This window comes from Miniopterus schreibersii, assembly GCF_964146895.1.
Source record: "Miniopterus schreibersii genome assembly, chromosome: 8".
Lineage (NCBI taxonomy): Eukaryota > Metazoa > Chordata > Mammalia > Chiroptera > Miniopteridae > Miniopterus > Miniopterus schreibersii.
In genome coordinates, this window is record NC_138109.1 from 37,151,018 (window position 1) to 37,168,893 (window position 17,876).

The 17,876-nt window shown below is 41.8% G+C and overlaps 1 protein-coding gene across 3 annotated transcripts in view; it reads right to left on the reverse strand.

The window, feature by feature from the left end:
- LOC308560556 (uncharacterized protein C1orf87) overlaps positions 1–16,391 on the reverse strand; it is a 54,251-nt gene extending 37,860 nt beyond the window's left edge. Inside the window, exons 1-3 of one of the 3 annotated variants that reach the window (XM_081144570.1) lie at positions 16,310–16,366; positions 15,126–15,258; positions 3,917–4,151 (exon numbers count right to left, since the gene is read on the reverse strand). In XM_081144570.1, the coding sequence (XP_081000696.1) occupies positions 3,917–4,151; positions 15,126–15,232 (342 nt within the window). In that variant the 5' untranslated portion in view covers positions 15,233–15,258; positions 16,310–16,366. Of the gene's footprint in view, positions 1–3,916; positions 4,152–15,125; positions 15,259–16,268 lie in introns of all 3 variants that reach the window. The other 2 variants (XM_081144569.1, XM_081144571.1) reach the window with 2 other exon arrangements.
- Between the last annotated feature and the right edge of the window lie 1,485 nt (positions 16,392–17,876).

Here is a 17,876-nt window from a genome sequence, read left to right on the forward strand (position 1 = left end):
GTAAAAATGGTAAGTCAAGGAGTTTGAATTTTATACTAGGACAATGAGAATTAAACTGTTGTTTTAAATGTTTTAAGTAGGGGTTACACTTGATCTGTGGTTTTGAAGTTCCTCCTAAAAGAGGTAGCATATATATCCCTGCCCCATTAGTATTATGCTTTGCCATGTGGCTTGCTTTGGCCAATGGGAGATTAGTGTATATGACACAAGCAAAGACTTAAAATGCACTTATGGTTGAGTTTGTCCCCTTGAAATGTTTCCATTACCAGGAGAAGAACTTGCCTTGAAGAGCCCACTGATTCAGACCAATAAGGAAAATACAGAGCAGACCTGAACCAAATTTGCAGTCTGGAGCCAAGCCTAGGAAAGTCTAAGTGAAATAAGAAAATGCTGTGTTAGCTCACATCTGCAGATGTGAGCATAAATTATTATAATTACAAACCACTGAGTGTTGGGGTAATTTGTTACACAGAAGTATTATAATAGCTGACTAATACAGAGAGGGAAGCATAGAAAAGGAAAGCCAGTTTGAAGATAATTAAAATCTCCCTGCTGAGGTAGAATGGTGGTCTGACTAGAATGATGGCAGAGGAAACACAAGTAAGAGGGTAGTTTTGAGGGGCAAAAAGGAAGCAGAATTTAAAGGGCTCAGTGATTAGCTAGATATCAGAGTTAGGGAGAGAGAGGAAGAAAGCAGGCACAGGTTTCTTGCTGGTGCAACTGGGAAAACTGTGAAGCCATTCTGTGAGACAAACCATAAGAAGAAGAGCAAGACTGAAGGTTCTGCTTGGAAAATGTTGAATCTGAGCCACCAGTGCACAGTCAAGTGGAAGTGTCCTTGACATTTGTCTATTCATCTATTAAACGAGAATAACATCCCTTGCTGCTACCTACCCCACAGGGCGATTGTGCAGAAAAAGCATGATAAAACAAGCAAAGGGGTTTGGGGAAAAAAATACCACCAATCAACTGGGATAATTATTAAAATGAAAGTACTAATGCTTTCATTTTCTTGCTGCCAGATACAAAAAGCACACTCCAATTTTATTCTTGAAACCATGCTACTGAGTTTGTTGCTAGTCACACATTCTTATTTTCTGAGAAGGCAGAGCTGATGATTCTGAGAAATAATGTAAACAACATATATATTTTCAAAGTCACATAGGAGCAGAATTTGGAGACAAAAAAGATCCTATGGGTTGGTGATGAGAAGAGCCAGGCGCCACTTGTGAGACCTTGAACTAATCATGAAGCTCCCTGGGCCTTTCATTCTTCATTTGCGAAATGGTTTGTCCTTGTTGATTTCTAAGGTATCTTACTGTTCTCACACACATGGACTGATGGATTCACTTAACATTTTCTGCTTGCTTTATCTCCTAGTAATCATACTCTTCAAACTGGATCTGTAATTTAGAAATGAGTTTCACACATGCCCATCCTCACCCACCTTAGCTCCATCTTTATCAGCAACCCCTCCTTTGGAGCACATTCAGCCAGTCCAGGTCGCCTGTTACATACCAGGCAGGAAGGGTTATTTTCATCTGTGTGCGAGGCATGAGGATCTAGAAGGAGTTCTGATCGGTTTGTTTTTTTCACTGAGGCATGATTCCACTTACCACTTGTCAAGGTGGTAATGAGGGTCTCTGCACCAGGCAACTGTGGCTGCCATCTGGCAGGCCAGCGCCACACACTCGGAGACAGAACCAATTAGGCCCACACCTCCCACGGGGCCTTCCTGCTTTTGATGGTTGAGCGTTACTCCTACTGAGCCTCCCACAAGTAACCTCGTTGAGGTTTTGTGGGGGGGAGGGGCACCTCCTCTCCCTCTGGCGCTACGGAGCTAGCAGAGTCCAGATTATGGAGGTCCCTGAACAGCTCACCCAGTGAACATGCTGCCCATCAGAATGGCTAATGCAGGGTCTGTTCCAGGAATGGGCAGCTCACTGTGCTAGAGGGAGTGTCAAGAAGCAACTTTCCATTTAGAAGAGAAAACTAGAAATAACTTCGATTCCAATGATAAGGAATTAGTTAAATGAGCCATGGTATATCCCTATAAAGGAATGAATGCAGTCTGGTGATTAAGGACCTAGAACCTGGGCTTCAACGGTGGCTCTGCCACTTGTCAGTCTTATGACCTGGACAAAGCACTTGAACTTTGTTTCTCAGTTCCTTCACCTACGAACTGAAGATAATAAGTGTTCCTACCTCATTGGGTGCTTGAGAGTACAGAGTTAGTTAATGTATGTAAAGAGCTTAGAATAGCTCCTGGCACAGAGTAAATGCTATTTAAGTGTTCATTCCGAGTATGACTCACAGAGCCATTAAAGAGGATGCTTAGGATGAATTTTTTGAAGCTGGGGCAGAATTCTTGCTATGAAGTGAAACAAACAGGATAACAGAGAGAATATACATCATGATTCTCACTCTATCTATGCATGGAGGAAAGAGAGGAAGAACTACACCGTTTGTTTTGTTTTTAGTTGTATTTTATTTTCTTCTTAATTATATTTTCCTTGCACTTTCTAAAATTTCTACATGGGCATGTAATATTTTATAATAAGAAAGATCAATATTAAGAAGTGAAAAGAAGAGAAGAAAACCTTGGTAAACATCTTGTCTGCACACTTAGGAGTCTCAGTTTTATCATCAATACCATAGTGATAGACACGACCTCACAGGTTAATTCCAAGGAGCAAATAATAAAATTTACCTGAAAGTGATCAGGCAATAATAAAGTGTTTTATAACTATAATAGCCTTACCAAGGTCATCCTTGGGAAGCAACAACAGCAAATATATTAATGCCAGAGTCAAAATTAGGTAAAAACTCAGAAGTCTTTAGAAGTTCACAATAGATTATTTCACCTCTGCAGGGTCTGCTCCTGCCAAGTCCTAAATTCAAGGACTCATGATGAGAAAGCCAAACACATTAACTGGGGATTCAGAAGCCAGAGTTCTGACATAGGCTGTGCCACTGACATTTTGGGCAAGTCACTTTTATTTCTGGACCCCACTGTTCAAGTAGACATTGTAGAGTATGGCCTGAGGCCCACTAGTGGGCAGTTAACTACTCCAAATTACAATTTCTTTCCGAGTTCTTATCAACAAAAGTCACAAATCCATAGGCTTTTATTTTATATAACTAAAAACTAGCTTGTATCTGGATGATTTAGCAGGGGCTATTAAAATTATAAACTAAAAATAGTTATGTTATCGTGTACTGCAGATTCTCAGTATTTTACTAAAATATCTGCCTGTCAATGCTTGGCAGCTCTGCAAAACTCCTACTCTATGTATCCATTTAATTGCCATTTCAGCAATTTTTGGAAATGGTACTTTGTTATCAATGAATTGCTAGTTTTGTCTTGATTTGGATCCAATTTTCAATTGCTGCTATTCTTGTTTTTTAATTACAAATTACTAATCACTTAGATTCATCATTATCAAGTTAGTCTGTTGTGGATTGTTTGGCTGATTCTTAACAGAGTGCAGTGATATAGCTTTCTATCCAGATAGTTTTGGGCTCATAATTTTTTGATATCTAGATATGGTTGCACTGGATTTTTGAAAGAAAATGATCTCTCCCTGTAATGTTAAAGAAGACAGACAGCCCCCACCTTCCAACCTACCCCAAATTTGCATGGACAGTGATAATGATCACTATGTGTCCCTCAGTGAGTGAGCCACAGACAGAGTAGGTTGACCAACTCAATCGGTGGTCAACAAATATGCAATATACACAATAACCTCAAAATTCACTTTGAGAATGAAAAAATTTGTTTTAATTCTATCTAACGCAAAATATATTAATTACCATTAGTACACGTGTGTGTTAGTATGAATCTATGTTTCTATCGTAACTCTGAATTTTCCTGACTAGTCAATTGCCAAGAAGAGTTCAGGTTTTTGTCACTCACGTTGTCATCCAGAAATCTGCTTCCGAGCGCTCCTGTTGGGAGCTTGTGGTTGTTCTCTGGCTCCTGCTCGTTCTCCGGGTGCTTGCTCTCTGCCACATCACCTGGGCCGTGATCGATTTGATGATCAGTGGCATTGCTAGGCGCTGGGCGGTCTCTGCTCACCTGCCTTGAGTTACCAGGCACAGATTTCTGGAATACTCTTTGAGCTTCTGCCTTCGGGTTCTCATTCTCGTTGCTGTGAAGAAAGGTTTGGCACTTTGTCACTCACGGGGCAGATTCGCGTGCGCCGGGCTGGCATGAGAAAAGGAAGACGCTTGGTGCTGCGAGCGGTGGTAGCCCGGCGTGAGGGAACAAAGAAGTCAATGTTGGTTACTTGCCCATCATTTGCCATAGACAGGCCATGTCGTTATTTCTTAGGCTTTATTTTCCCCTGCCCTCTTCCTCATACTCATCAAGATCACCTGTCCATCTGCTCCCAAACTCTTACTGTTCGTGCTGGCAGTGTCGAAAGCGACCCTATAGGTGATCACGTATCTCGCTTACAAGTCTCAGAGGCGCGCTGGGTGTTTGTAACCAGGAAAGGAGGGGGTCAGGGCAGCTCGCCAGCCCAGCTCTGCTCCATGTCCGACCTCAGCACCTCCCCTGGGGCTTCTTTTTCCCTCATTAGTCCCCCATCGAAGCTTAATATTACATAGGGAAAAGGAAAGGAACCTCAAGACCCTGTAGGAATGATTCAAAGAAATGCAAATAATAAACTTAAAAAATTATTCAACGTTGTCTCATTACTAAAGACTTACAAGTCAAAAAAATTACCAGAATTTAAGCCTAAGTTTATCCGATTGCACCTAAGTTCCTCCTGCCTGCAGAAGGGTGAGGAGAGGGTCCGTGGAAGTTTGGGAGTACCCGAGGGGCAGGAAGGGGAGGAGGGGCAGCCAAGCGGGTAGTGCAGGGTTCAGACACAGAACTGGGCGCAGGGCAGAGAGCAAGCGCGTCCAGATCAAGTCAAGGGATAAATCATCTTTGCTCTAATCTCCTTCAAAATATTTTTGTGGGCAGTATCAGGACAGAATTGCCTGAGAAATGTGACATGTATCTGCCTGTCTGTTAAAACAGCCACAGTAGATGTAAAGCCAAAAATAATCTGTTAAATCTGTTCAAAGTAAAAGCTGTTTTTTTAAAAAAGAACATACATAGCAGTTTAAAATTATCATGAAAATGACTCCCCAGCTGAGAAACGTGATGTGTCTGTTGTTAGCACAAACATTTCGTCAACATACGTTGGTTATTACGCTGCTTACAAACTCACAGTTCTTTCTTCTGTGCCTGTGTGCTATCTACCTGCAGTACTGAAAATAGAAATCTGCCATTTCAGTAGAATAAAAAAAGGCCATCAATACTATCAAGACACAGCTAGCTTCCTCATAGGTACTTCTGACCTCAGCTGCTGCTCTCAGGGACACAGTGGAGAGTTTCGGGTCATCTGGGAGCTACAGCGATTAAGGAGGATCATTGTATTGCTGACTGATAAGTAAATGTGGAGAAAACTACCCAGTTGTTCCCTCTCTCACACTGGGCTCTTCCTGCAAACCAGCTCTTTAGTGCTACTTTCTGCTCCAGCTCAGAGACTCAGGGTTAGAAAGAAACATTGCAAAGGCGGCTAGAAGCATCGCCTGCCCAAAGCAATGCGGAGATTCACCCATTGGCCCCACCTCCCATGTAACTCCAACTCACCAGCTCTCACATTTGATTTGGATTACATCCCGCCGAGAACATCGCATCTCAAATGGAGGACCCAAGGGGCTCAGCGAAAAGGTCACCAGATGCCATCTTAAAGGTCTGCCAGCCTTGGCAGCCACTCAGCACCACCAATTTTCCAACTGTGCGCTATCTAACAGGCCCCAAATCCTCCAGAGAAGACGGCCCAGAGTGTGCCAAGGCAGTGAATGGGGATCTAATTCCCAGTAAATGAAAGCAAGTTCTTATTTGGAAGTAATAACAGATAATCAATGCAACCAGAATTTTTTTTTAAAAAGACAACAACAAAATAAAAAATAAAGTGGGACTTGGGAAGGAGTGCAACTGAGAATCTCACCAAACTCCATGGGGAAGCTGTAATGCGAAGCCTGTGCTAATGTAGCAAATGTTATTGTGATGAAGCATGAGGGGTTTTCTTCTTCTTTTTTTAAATTCCATGAAGCCATATCGTGTATTATTATCATAGAAATTTATTCTGCAGAAAGAATTTTAAAATACTTTAACACCCAAGCCTATGCCTGAATCAGTTTTTTCTTTGTCATTGTAATTATACAAGCTAACATTTCTAAATGCTTATTTTTGTGTCAGCTGTCACATATAAATTTACATACATTCTCTCACGCTATACTAATAATCTTGAAAAATAGGTATTATTATTACCATTGTACAGATGAAGAAACAGATGATCAGAGAGATTAACTGCCCAACATCACCTTGCTAGTCAGTACAGATCTAGGACTCATGCCCAGGCTCCAGAGCATATGCTCCTTCTTCCCCTACATTACTTCTCAATTCTACGCTCATCATTTATAGACTGTCTGTTTTAAACAACAGGACTGTGCTTTTCTTTTAAAATGTTAATAAAAAATACCATATATAAAGGCATCTAGTTCACCTTTCCACCTAGACCTAAAGTCCCTCTACAGGACCCCTAAGTGGCTGTCATTCAGCTTTGATTTGTAACCTTCCCAGGGACAAGTAGTTCAATGCATTTTCAAAGTTATTCCCAAAATAACCCATTTCTTTCTTTATAACATTGAGTCAAACTCTGACATCAATGAAAATAACCAAATTTATTTTAAATGGCATTTGCACTACACTATTTCACAGACTAAAAACGATTTCTCAAATTAAGTGCATTTTGGCTGCAAAATTAGCAACCAATTCGATCAGCAGTTGTTCTTTGGTATAATGTACTTTTAACTCATAGAAAGTGATATCCCAACAACCCTACTCTCGTGCGAACTTCTTGCTTCCCTTCTATGCAGTTTGACACCATTAGTTCTGTTCACACCATGGGTGTCTTCTCTCTGACTTGTCTTTGAGTTACACATTGCTGCCTTCTTAGTCGAGGTTGTAGTGGCATCCAATCCACTTATTGTCTTCAGGCTGTGTTGTCTTAAACTTTATAAAAATAGGTGATAACCAAAAAAATAAAGTATATTAAAAGAGATATGGGACCCTAAAGGAGTTTCAAATCAACTCTTCTTAAAGGGGAGGAAAATGACTCCATGAAGTAATTAAGTCTAAAATAGCAGGTGAGGGAGAAAATAAGAGGTGGAAAAACATTACAGATGGGGTGAAGGGCTTGCTCTTGTAGGAAATGATATTAATTCCCGACCATTGAATCTCAGACCACCCGAGGTGGGTCACATTCATGCAGGGCACTGGATGACAAAACAGATACTTTGATGACTCTGAAATTATTAAATTGGAATCAAACAGGACAAGAAAATCTGTATTCCTGGCAAACATCTCAGATGATTCCTATGTACACTAAAGTTTGAGAAGTAACAGCATAGAGAATCAAAAAAGGAAGGTTTTAGTCTGTAATTGTGCAAAATTTACCCATAATTTCAGGCAGTATAGCACTGATTTTGAATCCTAGCCCTAAATATAACTTGTGTGACTTTTGGCAAATTACTTCTCATCTCTGATTTTCAGTCTCTTATCTGTAAAATTAGAAAAATAATACTTATCAAGACAACATGTATAAAATATTTAGCACTGAGTGTTGTGCTCAGTCAGCCCTTGACAAGTAGTAATTTTACATTAGTCATAAGGTAAAGTGCTGTCTCCTTTATCAAAACCTCCCCATCACCCAGGCACAGAAAGGATGCTCTTTCCCTTGGATGCCCAAAACTTTATTGATAGACAAAACTAACGTGCAAAAGATCAAAGTTTTATAGTACATAGGAACTGAGGAAAATCTATTTAAGTAGATAAAAAGAGAATATTTAATATAATCTATCTGACTAAGAACAGTAAACACTAGTTCTAGAAATCACCCACTTTAAAAAACAAACCAGAGTAGTTAAGATTAAAAATCTGATGTGATAAAACACAATTCTTCAGAATCTTTAATTTTACAGAAAAAAACCCCCAACAACAAGGCATCATCACAATATCCTCAGGTGGATTATACCCAGGAGCTTTGCAGACTGTGCTGCTTTTAAATCTCTGAGCCAACCTTCATCAGCTTGAAATTTAACATCTTTTGCACTTGCATTGTCCCCTGTTTTGCTTTTGCAAGCCTAAGCAAAATGATCGTGCAAATGCCTGGCCTCTTCACCAATTATCTCAGTGCTTTAAGGCACAGTTTCTGAGCCGGGTCTTCTGTCCACACTGTAAGAGGATGCGGCACAAGAAGTTCTCCTCTCTCCGAGCCACCCCCTAGATACATACATATGGTCTAAGGGAACGGGAGCAATCATTTTTGCTATGTTATTTTCTTTAACTAGGTTGAACTAAATCAAGGGTATGTAAAGATCATGGGTTTAAAAAATGTACTATAGTGAAGGGGAAGAGGGCTGAATAGAGAGAGCACTGGATTTTTAGGGCAGCGAAACTGCTCTGTATGACACCGTAATGATGGGCACAGGTCCTTACACATTCGTCCAAACCCATAGAATGTACCAGACCAAGGGTCAGGCTGAAGGTCAGTTATAGACTTTGAGTGATTACGTTGTGTCGATCTAGGTTCCTCAATTTGAACAAATGTACCATTGTGGTGGGGAGGTTGGTTATGGGCATGTGTAGGGAGAGTAGTACATGTGCTAGCTCTGTACCTGACCCTTAACTTTGTTGTAAGTGTAAAACCTCTCTGAAAGATCAAGTCCTAAAAAAGCATACTATACAAATATAAATCTGTTCTTCCTCAAAATGATCAGTTGTTAAACTAAATGTGGCAAGGTGTGTTAGCCTTAGAGAAATTTTCTGCATACGGACACAGGAACTTTTGTTTTGCTTTGCTTTTAAACCAAACCAGAATTATACAGTTTTGTAATCATTTTTTAAAAAAAAAACTCGTCAATAATATAATGAGATAGTTTTACACATTAATACTTATATCTCTACAAGAACATTTTAAATGTCTAAGTGGTATTTCATTGTATGCATATGCAAGGGCTTATTTAACTAGTCCTATAATGTTGAATCTTTATTTCTCCCCAACTTTTACCTAGGTACACATTGCTGCCCTGCTGGATTTGCTCCACCAACACCGGCTTCTTTTTGTCTGTTCCCTCAGCCCGCAATGCTCTTTTTCAGATGTCTGCATGGTTTACCCTCTGTGTAGAGCCAAGGGGCATGAGGATGGTGGTGAACACCTGTGGGGTCATTTGGTACAGGCTGGACCTCCCGGGCAGGAAAGCAGCAGCTACATGGGTGCCCTGATCTCTGGGCACTGTGCTCCCAGAAAGAGATGTTGTCCCACTTTTTATAAAGCAAGCATAAGGCAGCCTTGTGCAAAAAGATCCGCTTGGGTTCCAGGTGGTTGACTTAGGTGCTGCTTGTAGCAGTTGCCAGGAAAGTCAGATGCCTACTAATTGGAGAACCCAGGGCCTATAGAAAGTTGCAGTCTCTTCTGAGGCAGGAGAGGGAAGAAACTGCTTGTTTTATGGAAAGCTGGAATCTAGTGAACATGCCCACTGGGATGATGTTGGGCCAGTCTTAGCCAGCTCACTGCTAGCTAACCATGGATAATTCTCGTTGGATAATTCTGGCTCTTACCTCCACACAGTCTCAGTTCCAATGTCACTTCTGCACAGAGGCCTTCTAGGAGCACCTTTTGAGATTTGATAAACCTCGATGATGCTCCTTTATTTTTGCTCATTGCACTGTCCCCACAGGAACGGTCATTGTTTAGGTTCGTTACGTTTCTTATCACTAGAACTCTGGATACACTGCTGTATCCGCAAGTCTTGGCACTCAGTTAGTGCTCAATTAACATCTGTGGAACGAACGTTGATGGAATTCCATATATGCATTAATTTCTACATGTGTTAATGTTAACACTTTCAAAAAGTTCAAGAAAGTAAAAATAATGTATTAATATGAAGGGCTTTGAGGGATTAAAAAATGATAAGATATGGGCTGTAGGAGAGTCACATGGGAAAATATAAAAATTTTATATTTCTTGGCTATAAATAGTAATGTACCTATTGAAAATATTTGCTACCTTTCCCCATAAAATCTCGTGGTCAGCTTCCCCTGTACTTAACAATGCTGTACCAACAGCAATGTAACTATGGAATGAAGTGCTTTGGGTCACTGATTCTTGGCACTGGAAAGGACTATAGAGCCCAATTTTAGTCGCTGGAAGTATCATACTCACAGGACTTTCTTTTTTAAAAAATATATCTTTGTTGATTTTAGAGAGAGGAAGGGAGAGGGAGAGAGGGATAGAAACATCAATGATGAGAGAGTCATTGATCGGCTGCCTCCTGCATGACCCCGACTGGGGATTGAGCCGGCAACCCGGGCATGTGCCCTGACCAGGAATCGAACCCTGATCACCTGGAGCCTAGGTCGATGCTCAACCGCTGAGCCACGCCTGGCTGGGCAGGACTTTCTTGAAATAAACCCAATTCCTCTTTTAGTTAACAACTCAATCCCCAGATTCAATAAATGTTCCCTTAGGCCACATTTCACACCCTGGATCATCTATAATGCCACACCTTCAGTGTCCACACCTTTAGGGTGCCAAGGTTCCTCCTAAAATGTGACATCCAGAACTAAGCATGCTACCCCACAGCTGACATGTCCAGGTCTGAGTACAGTGGGCCTCCCGCACTCCTCTGTCTGGACCCGTTCTGCCAGTGACGAGCCCTGACACAAGTGTAAAGGGGAAACAGCCCGTTTTATCCTGTCCTCTCTCTTACTACTGCGTGCTTTTGGTCATGAAACGTGTGGGGTTTTCCCCACGCCGAGCAATTCTCCCACCCCAGCTCTGTGTCCTAGCAATTCAATTCAATTCTGACAGCACCCACATGGAGTTACTGCAGACCCCACAGGTTAGGGGCTCGGTCCTGCAAGCCTGCCCGCCTCCTCCTGATGTCGATCCCAAGCCCAGGTTATTACCTGTGTCTCTGGCAGATGGGCAATAGCTCACCGTTCCCTTAAGTCCCTCCTCCAGTTTGATTAATTTGCTAGAGTGGCTCATAGAACTCGGGGAAACCATTTACTTACTAGATCACTGGTTTATTTCAGACCGATATAACTCAGCCGCAGTCAGATGGAAGAGATGCATAGGGCAAGGTGTGTGGGAAGAGTCATGGAACTTCCATGACCTCTCCAAGCACACTGTCCTCCCAGCACAGAGAAGGTTCAGCAATCTGGAAGTTCTCTAAACCTCCTATTCTTTCAGGATTTTTTATGGAGGCTTTATCTCATAATTATGATCAATCGTTAACTCAGTCTCCAGCCCCTCTTCCCTTCTGGGAGAATGGGAATGGGGTGGGGCTAAAAGTTCCAAGCTTTTAATCATGGCCTGGTCTTTCTGGTGACCAGCCAGAAGCTATCTAGGAATGCACTGAGAGTGTCCTCATTAAAGCAAAAGACATCCCATCACCCAGGAAATTTCAGGGGACTTAGGAGCTCTGTATCAGGAACCAGGGTCAAAGACCAAACATTAGAACGAAAAAATGCTCCTAGTACTCTTATTTCTTAGAAAATTGCAAAAGCTTCATGCCAACAACTGGGAGCAGAGATCAATATATATATTTTCTAATATTTCACATCAAGAAAAATCCAAATATTTATTCCATATAATCATTTACATGTACTCTTAACAAAAGACAGACTTTGCATATATCTCTGTTGATTTCATCTTGTTTCAGCTCATGTTCCTGCCAAGGCTTCCCAGCATTCTACTACCTACATGTTTACTGAAGTGATTTGTCAGTCTCCCTTCAATAGTGGATTAAAGAATGTTGACTATGAACAGGGTCACACAGAAATCCTCTCCACCTCCTTAACTCCAACGAGTAGTGTTTACATCAATTGTTCAATCACCATGTTGGTACGTCACCTATCTTAATACTATCCATCCAGAATTATCTGCCTTATTTCAAGTCTTTGTGATAGAGGTATGCTTAATGACTCACTGAAATTAACAAACACTATGTCTTCATCATTCCTTTCATTTGGACTGCAATAAAGAGAATGAGACCAGTTTGACATAATCTGTTTTTAGTCAACATGTACCAACCCTTAGTAACCACAACTTTTGTGTTTTGTTTTCACAACTAATATATTTAATTCTTTGACCTGCAATTTTGCTAGGGACTGTTTACAGTCTTAAGCTCTGTGGTTCTATTCCCTACTTTTTTCTCCTCCTAGAAAAGGAGAATATTGTCCTCCTGTTACCTGGCATATCTTCTTGATGAGTTATCAAAGATTATGCATCAGGGATCCATAGTAACATCTGCATGCTATTTTAGCAACATGGGTCTTTAGACTTGGATTTAAAGCAACTAAGTATTGCCTTTCTAGATATTTACTTTTCTTGGTGTTTATTGTGCTCTAATTTGTTTATCAGGCTTTCAATATGTACAAGACTTTGTACTCAGTACTAAGGGTACAGTTGTGCACATAGAAGTTACAGTTAAATGGGGGAGATAGAAATGCATAGGAAATTGCCATAGAGTGTCATAAATCCCTAAGGGGGTTAAGGGAGTCTATAGGGGGAGGGGGCAGGCAAATCTGGGGCTGATGTGATAACACCTGGTTAGACTTATATTTAAGAAAGATGATACTGGCAGTACTTAAGAATTGGGCTTCACTGTAATGTTGTGTAGGAGTCACCTGCCTTAGTATGTCTGAAGAGGGGCCTGAGAGTCTTCGTTTCTAAGAAGGTCCCAGGTGAGGTCGATGGAGGTGGCTCATGGACTACACTTTGAGGAGCAAGGCTTTAGAGACTGGATTAGAGAATGAGAAGAGTAGAGGGAAGGAGCTGCACTGAAATGCTGGTGTAGTGATCTAGGAGGAAAGTGATGATGACACCAATGAGGGGACACTGTTTCACTCTTTGAAGCCTATAAATTGGTCTTCTTTGTAAAAAATAGGTAAGTAGGTATTATTTTACTTTCACCTGTCAATAATTTTACTGGCTAAATTACAGAAAGAGGGAGGGAACTCAATTCCCATCTAAGTTCTTAATAACTGACCTCACTTTAAGCCCATCAAGGCCTCAGTTGTCTCATCTCACCTGTAAAATTGAAGACTGGGTTGTTAAGGGTTGAGTTGTATACTTCCCAGAATTTATATGTTGAAGTCTTAACTCTCAGCATCTTTAGAATGTGTGTGACTTTATTTGGAAATAGGGCAATGGCAGATGTAATTAGTTAAGATGATGTCATGCTAGAGTAGAATGGATCTCTAATCCAATTGACTAGTGTCTTTATAAAAAGATGAAATTTGGAGACAGAGATTCTGAGTTTAAAGAATAAACAGGAAAAGTAAAAGCACCTTCTTGTAAGACAAAGGGAATTTTTTCCTATTTAAAAGGACAAGTATCTTTCCCCTACTCACCTGTTTAGGAACATATTAGACTCCTGGAAAAAGGAAGGAGTTTGGGATAAAAGGAGCCAAACAAATAACCTCAGGAATGGAATTAGTAGAGTAGTAATATTACTTTCTGGGTAGGAGAACTCAATAGGGAGTACACACTGATCTTATTTACTTTTCTTGACAATAACTGGCTTTTGACAGGAGATCTTACAATAACCCCAGTGTCTCAGTTTCCTCATGTACAAAACAAAGGTAATGCGCCTCCTAGGCATAGAGTATAAAAGGAATGGAAACATTTCAGAGAAAAAGATTTGATTTTTTCATTAAATGTCTTGTATCCATGGAAAGGTTTGCTTCAATGATAATAGCAAAACCATTTATTAAATATGTTGAATATACTATTAGGAGCTGAAAAGGTGTTTTGCATATTTTTCTCATTGGCTCCTCACAACAACCCTACTAGATAAATGTGTTTTTCCCTCCACTTGATAGATGTAGAATCTGAGGTCAGAGCTATTTAACTTTCTCAATGTCAAAAGGCCAGCAAGGAACAGAGCCAAGATTCAGTCTCATCTCTCAGCTCTGTAGGGATCCCAACTGAAGTTCTGCAAAGCTCACTTCTTGTGCTAGGGTAGACATTAGTAACTGATTATAGCACTCACTTTGGAATCTCTTGGGGCTGACAATACTGATGGTGGGGAGGTAAAACCAATTTGCCCTTCTAAAGCCTATACTCCACAACAGTGGATCCGATGGTCCTTTCTAAAGCCTATGCTCCATAAGAGGGTTCTATCTTTAGAGATTCTGATTCATTAGATCTTGGGTTGGACCCCAAATCTTTACTTTAAAGGCTTCTCCAGGTGATTCTGATGATAGCCAGATTTTGTATCCACTGCTTTCTGCACCTATGTTGAGCGAGGACGGATCTTTTTTCTGTTTGTCTACTTGTTTGGTCTATGGGTTTCTGAAATAGAGGAAAGGACTAGAAATCATCTTAGTAGGGAAAGGCAATTATTGACTAGCTACTGTTTATGGAGTGACTACAAGATAAAAGGTGGGTCTAGTACCTTCTTTTTCTCTGGTGAACCATCACAGCTCCAGAAGGAAGAGCTAATCATACTGTTCTGTGCCAAACGTCTAGTTAATTTTAGAAATATATGAGTATACTCCCTTAACTGTGACTGTGATGACCTTGGAAGGGAAGAAAGACCTTAGTTATGCTCTGAGAAGTCCCTGCTTGGAGGAGTATAGAATAAGAAGAAGTGAAATCTTACAATTTATAATTTATTATTAACCACACTCCTTTAATTCATAGCAAATTGACTAACGACCTCCCCCCAATTACTATATGTGGTAGATTACAAACCTGATGAAGAGAAGCAGCAGTACTCCATTAATATTTATAAATGTCTAAATGCTTATATTTCCCATCTATTTGGAAAATCAGCCCAAGTAATTAAGGAATGTGGGGAATTATAAAGATGAAAAATATTAGGAAAACAGTGTGCACAGAAGTTATCAACACGATTTTACTTTTACTGTTACTTCTTAATGACTTAATTTTCCATGAACGGCATTGTTAAAATGTAAATTTCTAGATTAAAAAAAACAGAATTTAATTATCATCCAGGCAAAACAGATATTTTTCAAACAGTAAACTTACATCTTGGGCTTCTCCAGGAGGTACCGAAAGTGTTTACTTCCGATGATTTTCACCACCATTTCAGGCATTGCATCTGATCCACGGGGAGTCTTCCACACTGAAGACATGATTCTTCTCAAAAGCCCTTAAATTCCTGGGGGTGGGAAATAAGTAAATCTCTCCTCTTGACTTTCCAGTAGGAAATTATAGCACCCTTTCCAATAACAACAATAATTAGAATAGTGGGTCAAGTGCTTTAATTGTATTATCTCACCTAAAACCCCCATAAAGATGTGAGTAAAACACTCTTAATTACTTTTATCATTCTGGTTTTGCAGTTGAGGGAACAGTCATAATCCAGGCATATAACTAACTCAATATCACACAACCAGTAACTAGCAAAGTTGGGACTCCCTCCTAAGAGGTCCGCACAATTGGTCTACTGAGCCATTTGGTGACTCTACTTTCCTGATATCATCAGGTGGCATTCTTGTGAGGTCAGAGTGGTAACCTGGACTTTAGTGGGACCTATGAAGATCTTATATTTGGCTCTGCTACCCCCTTTATAAAACCTGGCTAATTCCAGTTCTACTCTAGGGACTCAAGGTGAACCCAATGAGATAATGCAGCTGAAGAAGCACCATACATAGGAAAGAGGGGATTTAGTCTATTATTTTATTATTTGATTTTTTGTCATGGCTGATCTGGTTTTGCAACAAGCCAATGAATCTGAAATTGAGATCCTACACTAGATAGGCACTGGGTGTTTAAACAGGTCTGATACAAGGGGGAACTTAATTCTGTAAACCCGGCCCCAGGCTGACTAGTCCCTTTCAGAGCCTCTCAGACAGGGCAAGGCCTTTAGAAATCATTCTAATCCAAATGCTTACATTACAGACTAGAAAAGCGAGGCCGGAGAGGGTGTGTTATTTGACCAAGGTCACAGACAGTGAGAGCATGTCTGTTCCCAGGGCTGGGGGCTGATAGCTAGACCAGCGTGCTTCCCAGGACCCCAGCTTCACTTGGTGTGGGGTCAGACCTAGGATGGCTCTCTAGGGACAGCCAATTCCGCGGGACCTGCAACCTCTGAAGGTGTCTGGAAACTTTAAAGACCAGAACTTAGGATTGTCGGTGCCCTCTCTTCCCACAACCTGCCGGTCAGACCTGAGCCCTTTCCCAGGAGAGAACGGACGGCGCATCCTTACCGCCGAGGCTGCGTTTCCCCAGCGGGGCAGCTCGGTGCGAGCCACAGGCTGTCTCCCCGGGAACCCCGCACGGAGGCGGGACGCGGGCGGGGCGGGGCTTGGAGCCCGGGAGTCTGGCCAATCACGGGGCCTGGCTCAGGGGCGGAGGCGGCTCCTGCCCAGGTCGCTAAGGACGCTGGCGGCTGTTGCTGGGCGGGGACCAAGTTTCCAGCCACCTGCGGGAGGCGGGAGGCGGGAGGCGGGAGGCGGGAGGCGGGAGGCGGGAGGCGGGAGGCGGGAGGCGGGAGGCGGGAGGCGGGAGGCGGGAGGCGGGAGGCGGGAGGCGGGAGGCGGGAGGCGGGAGGCGGGAGGCGGGAGGGAGCCCGCCCCCACAGGAGCCCAGGGCGTGTGGCTGTGGCGGGTTGAGGTGTTTCCAAATCTGCGTCCTGGGGCTTCTTCAACAATCTGTGAGCGCCGTCCTTGAAGCCCAGGTAGCTCACTTGTCGTCACGTTTGTCCCTCTCTTTCCCTTAAGCTTCATTTCCCTTTATGAGATTTGCACGTAGTTGGAAACCTTACATTCGTAGATTCAATCCAGGCTACTCCATTGTATGGCTTTGCATAAACCTGGACCTAGAGTTAAGTTGATGATAAAATTAAGGAAGAATGCAAAAAATAATTTTGAGTGGTTGGATATGTCACATCCCGCATTTGAACCAGATAGCTATTATCTTATAAGTTACCAATTTCCAAAAAATATAATTTTGTTTCTTTTTTAAAGATTAAGAATACAAGTCTTCGGGTGTTGAGAAATTTCTTAAGATCCCACAGAGCCCCTACAGAGGCAATTGACAGAGCCAAGATTTTGAGTATAGACCCACGTTACAAATATCCAGGTACTTTTTACTATGCTCAAGACTTCAGCAATGTGGGTAAAAGCACTCTAAATTGACTCCAAAATGATGTTATTTTTTCCGTTGGCAGCAGCAGCCCCAGCATCCATACCAGCTGCCTCCTGCCCTCTAGCTGTACTGTGTCCTGTGGTTTACTGTTTTATCTACTGGCACATGCATCCAGAGATGCATGACACAGTCAGCTCCCCTGTAGGGCCCTCTCTCCTACTGGGCAAGACACATAAGGACATTCTATGATTTACAAAATCCCATGGCAGTAGGGGAGAGGAGCTCCCTTCCCACTCCCCAGCCCAGCCTTCACATTGTCTCCAACTCATTCCTCACAAGGTTCAACTCTGATAACCTCTCCCTTTAGTTCAGAGTCTCAAAAGGTTCCCCTCAGCCATGGGGATTGTCCATGGTTTCCAAGTCTTCTATGCCCTGACCTTGATCTCTAGCTTTATCTCCCACTACTTCTCCCAGGCTTGCTGTATATCCCTGTGACTTACTAATTTTATAACTGGAAATTCATATTTCTTAATCACCTTCACCTTCTCCCCTCTCCCCCTCACTGCTCTCCATTCATTAAGTTCCATTTCAAATCATCAAGAATATGTACCTTGGGTTCAAATGCTAGCTCTGCTAGTTCAGTGTGATCTTGGGCAAATCACTTACCATCTTTGTACCTTAGTTTCC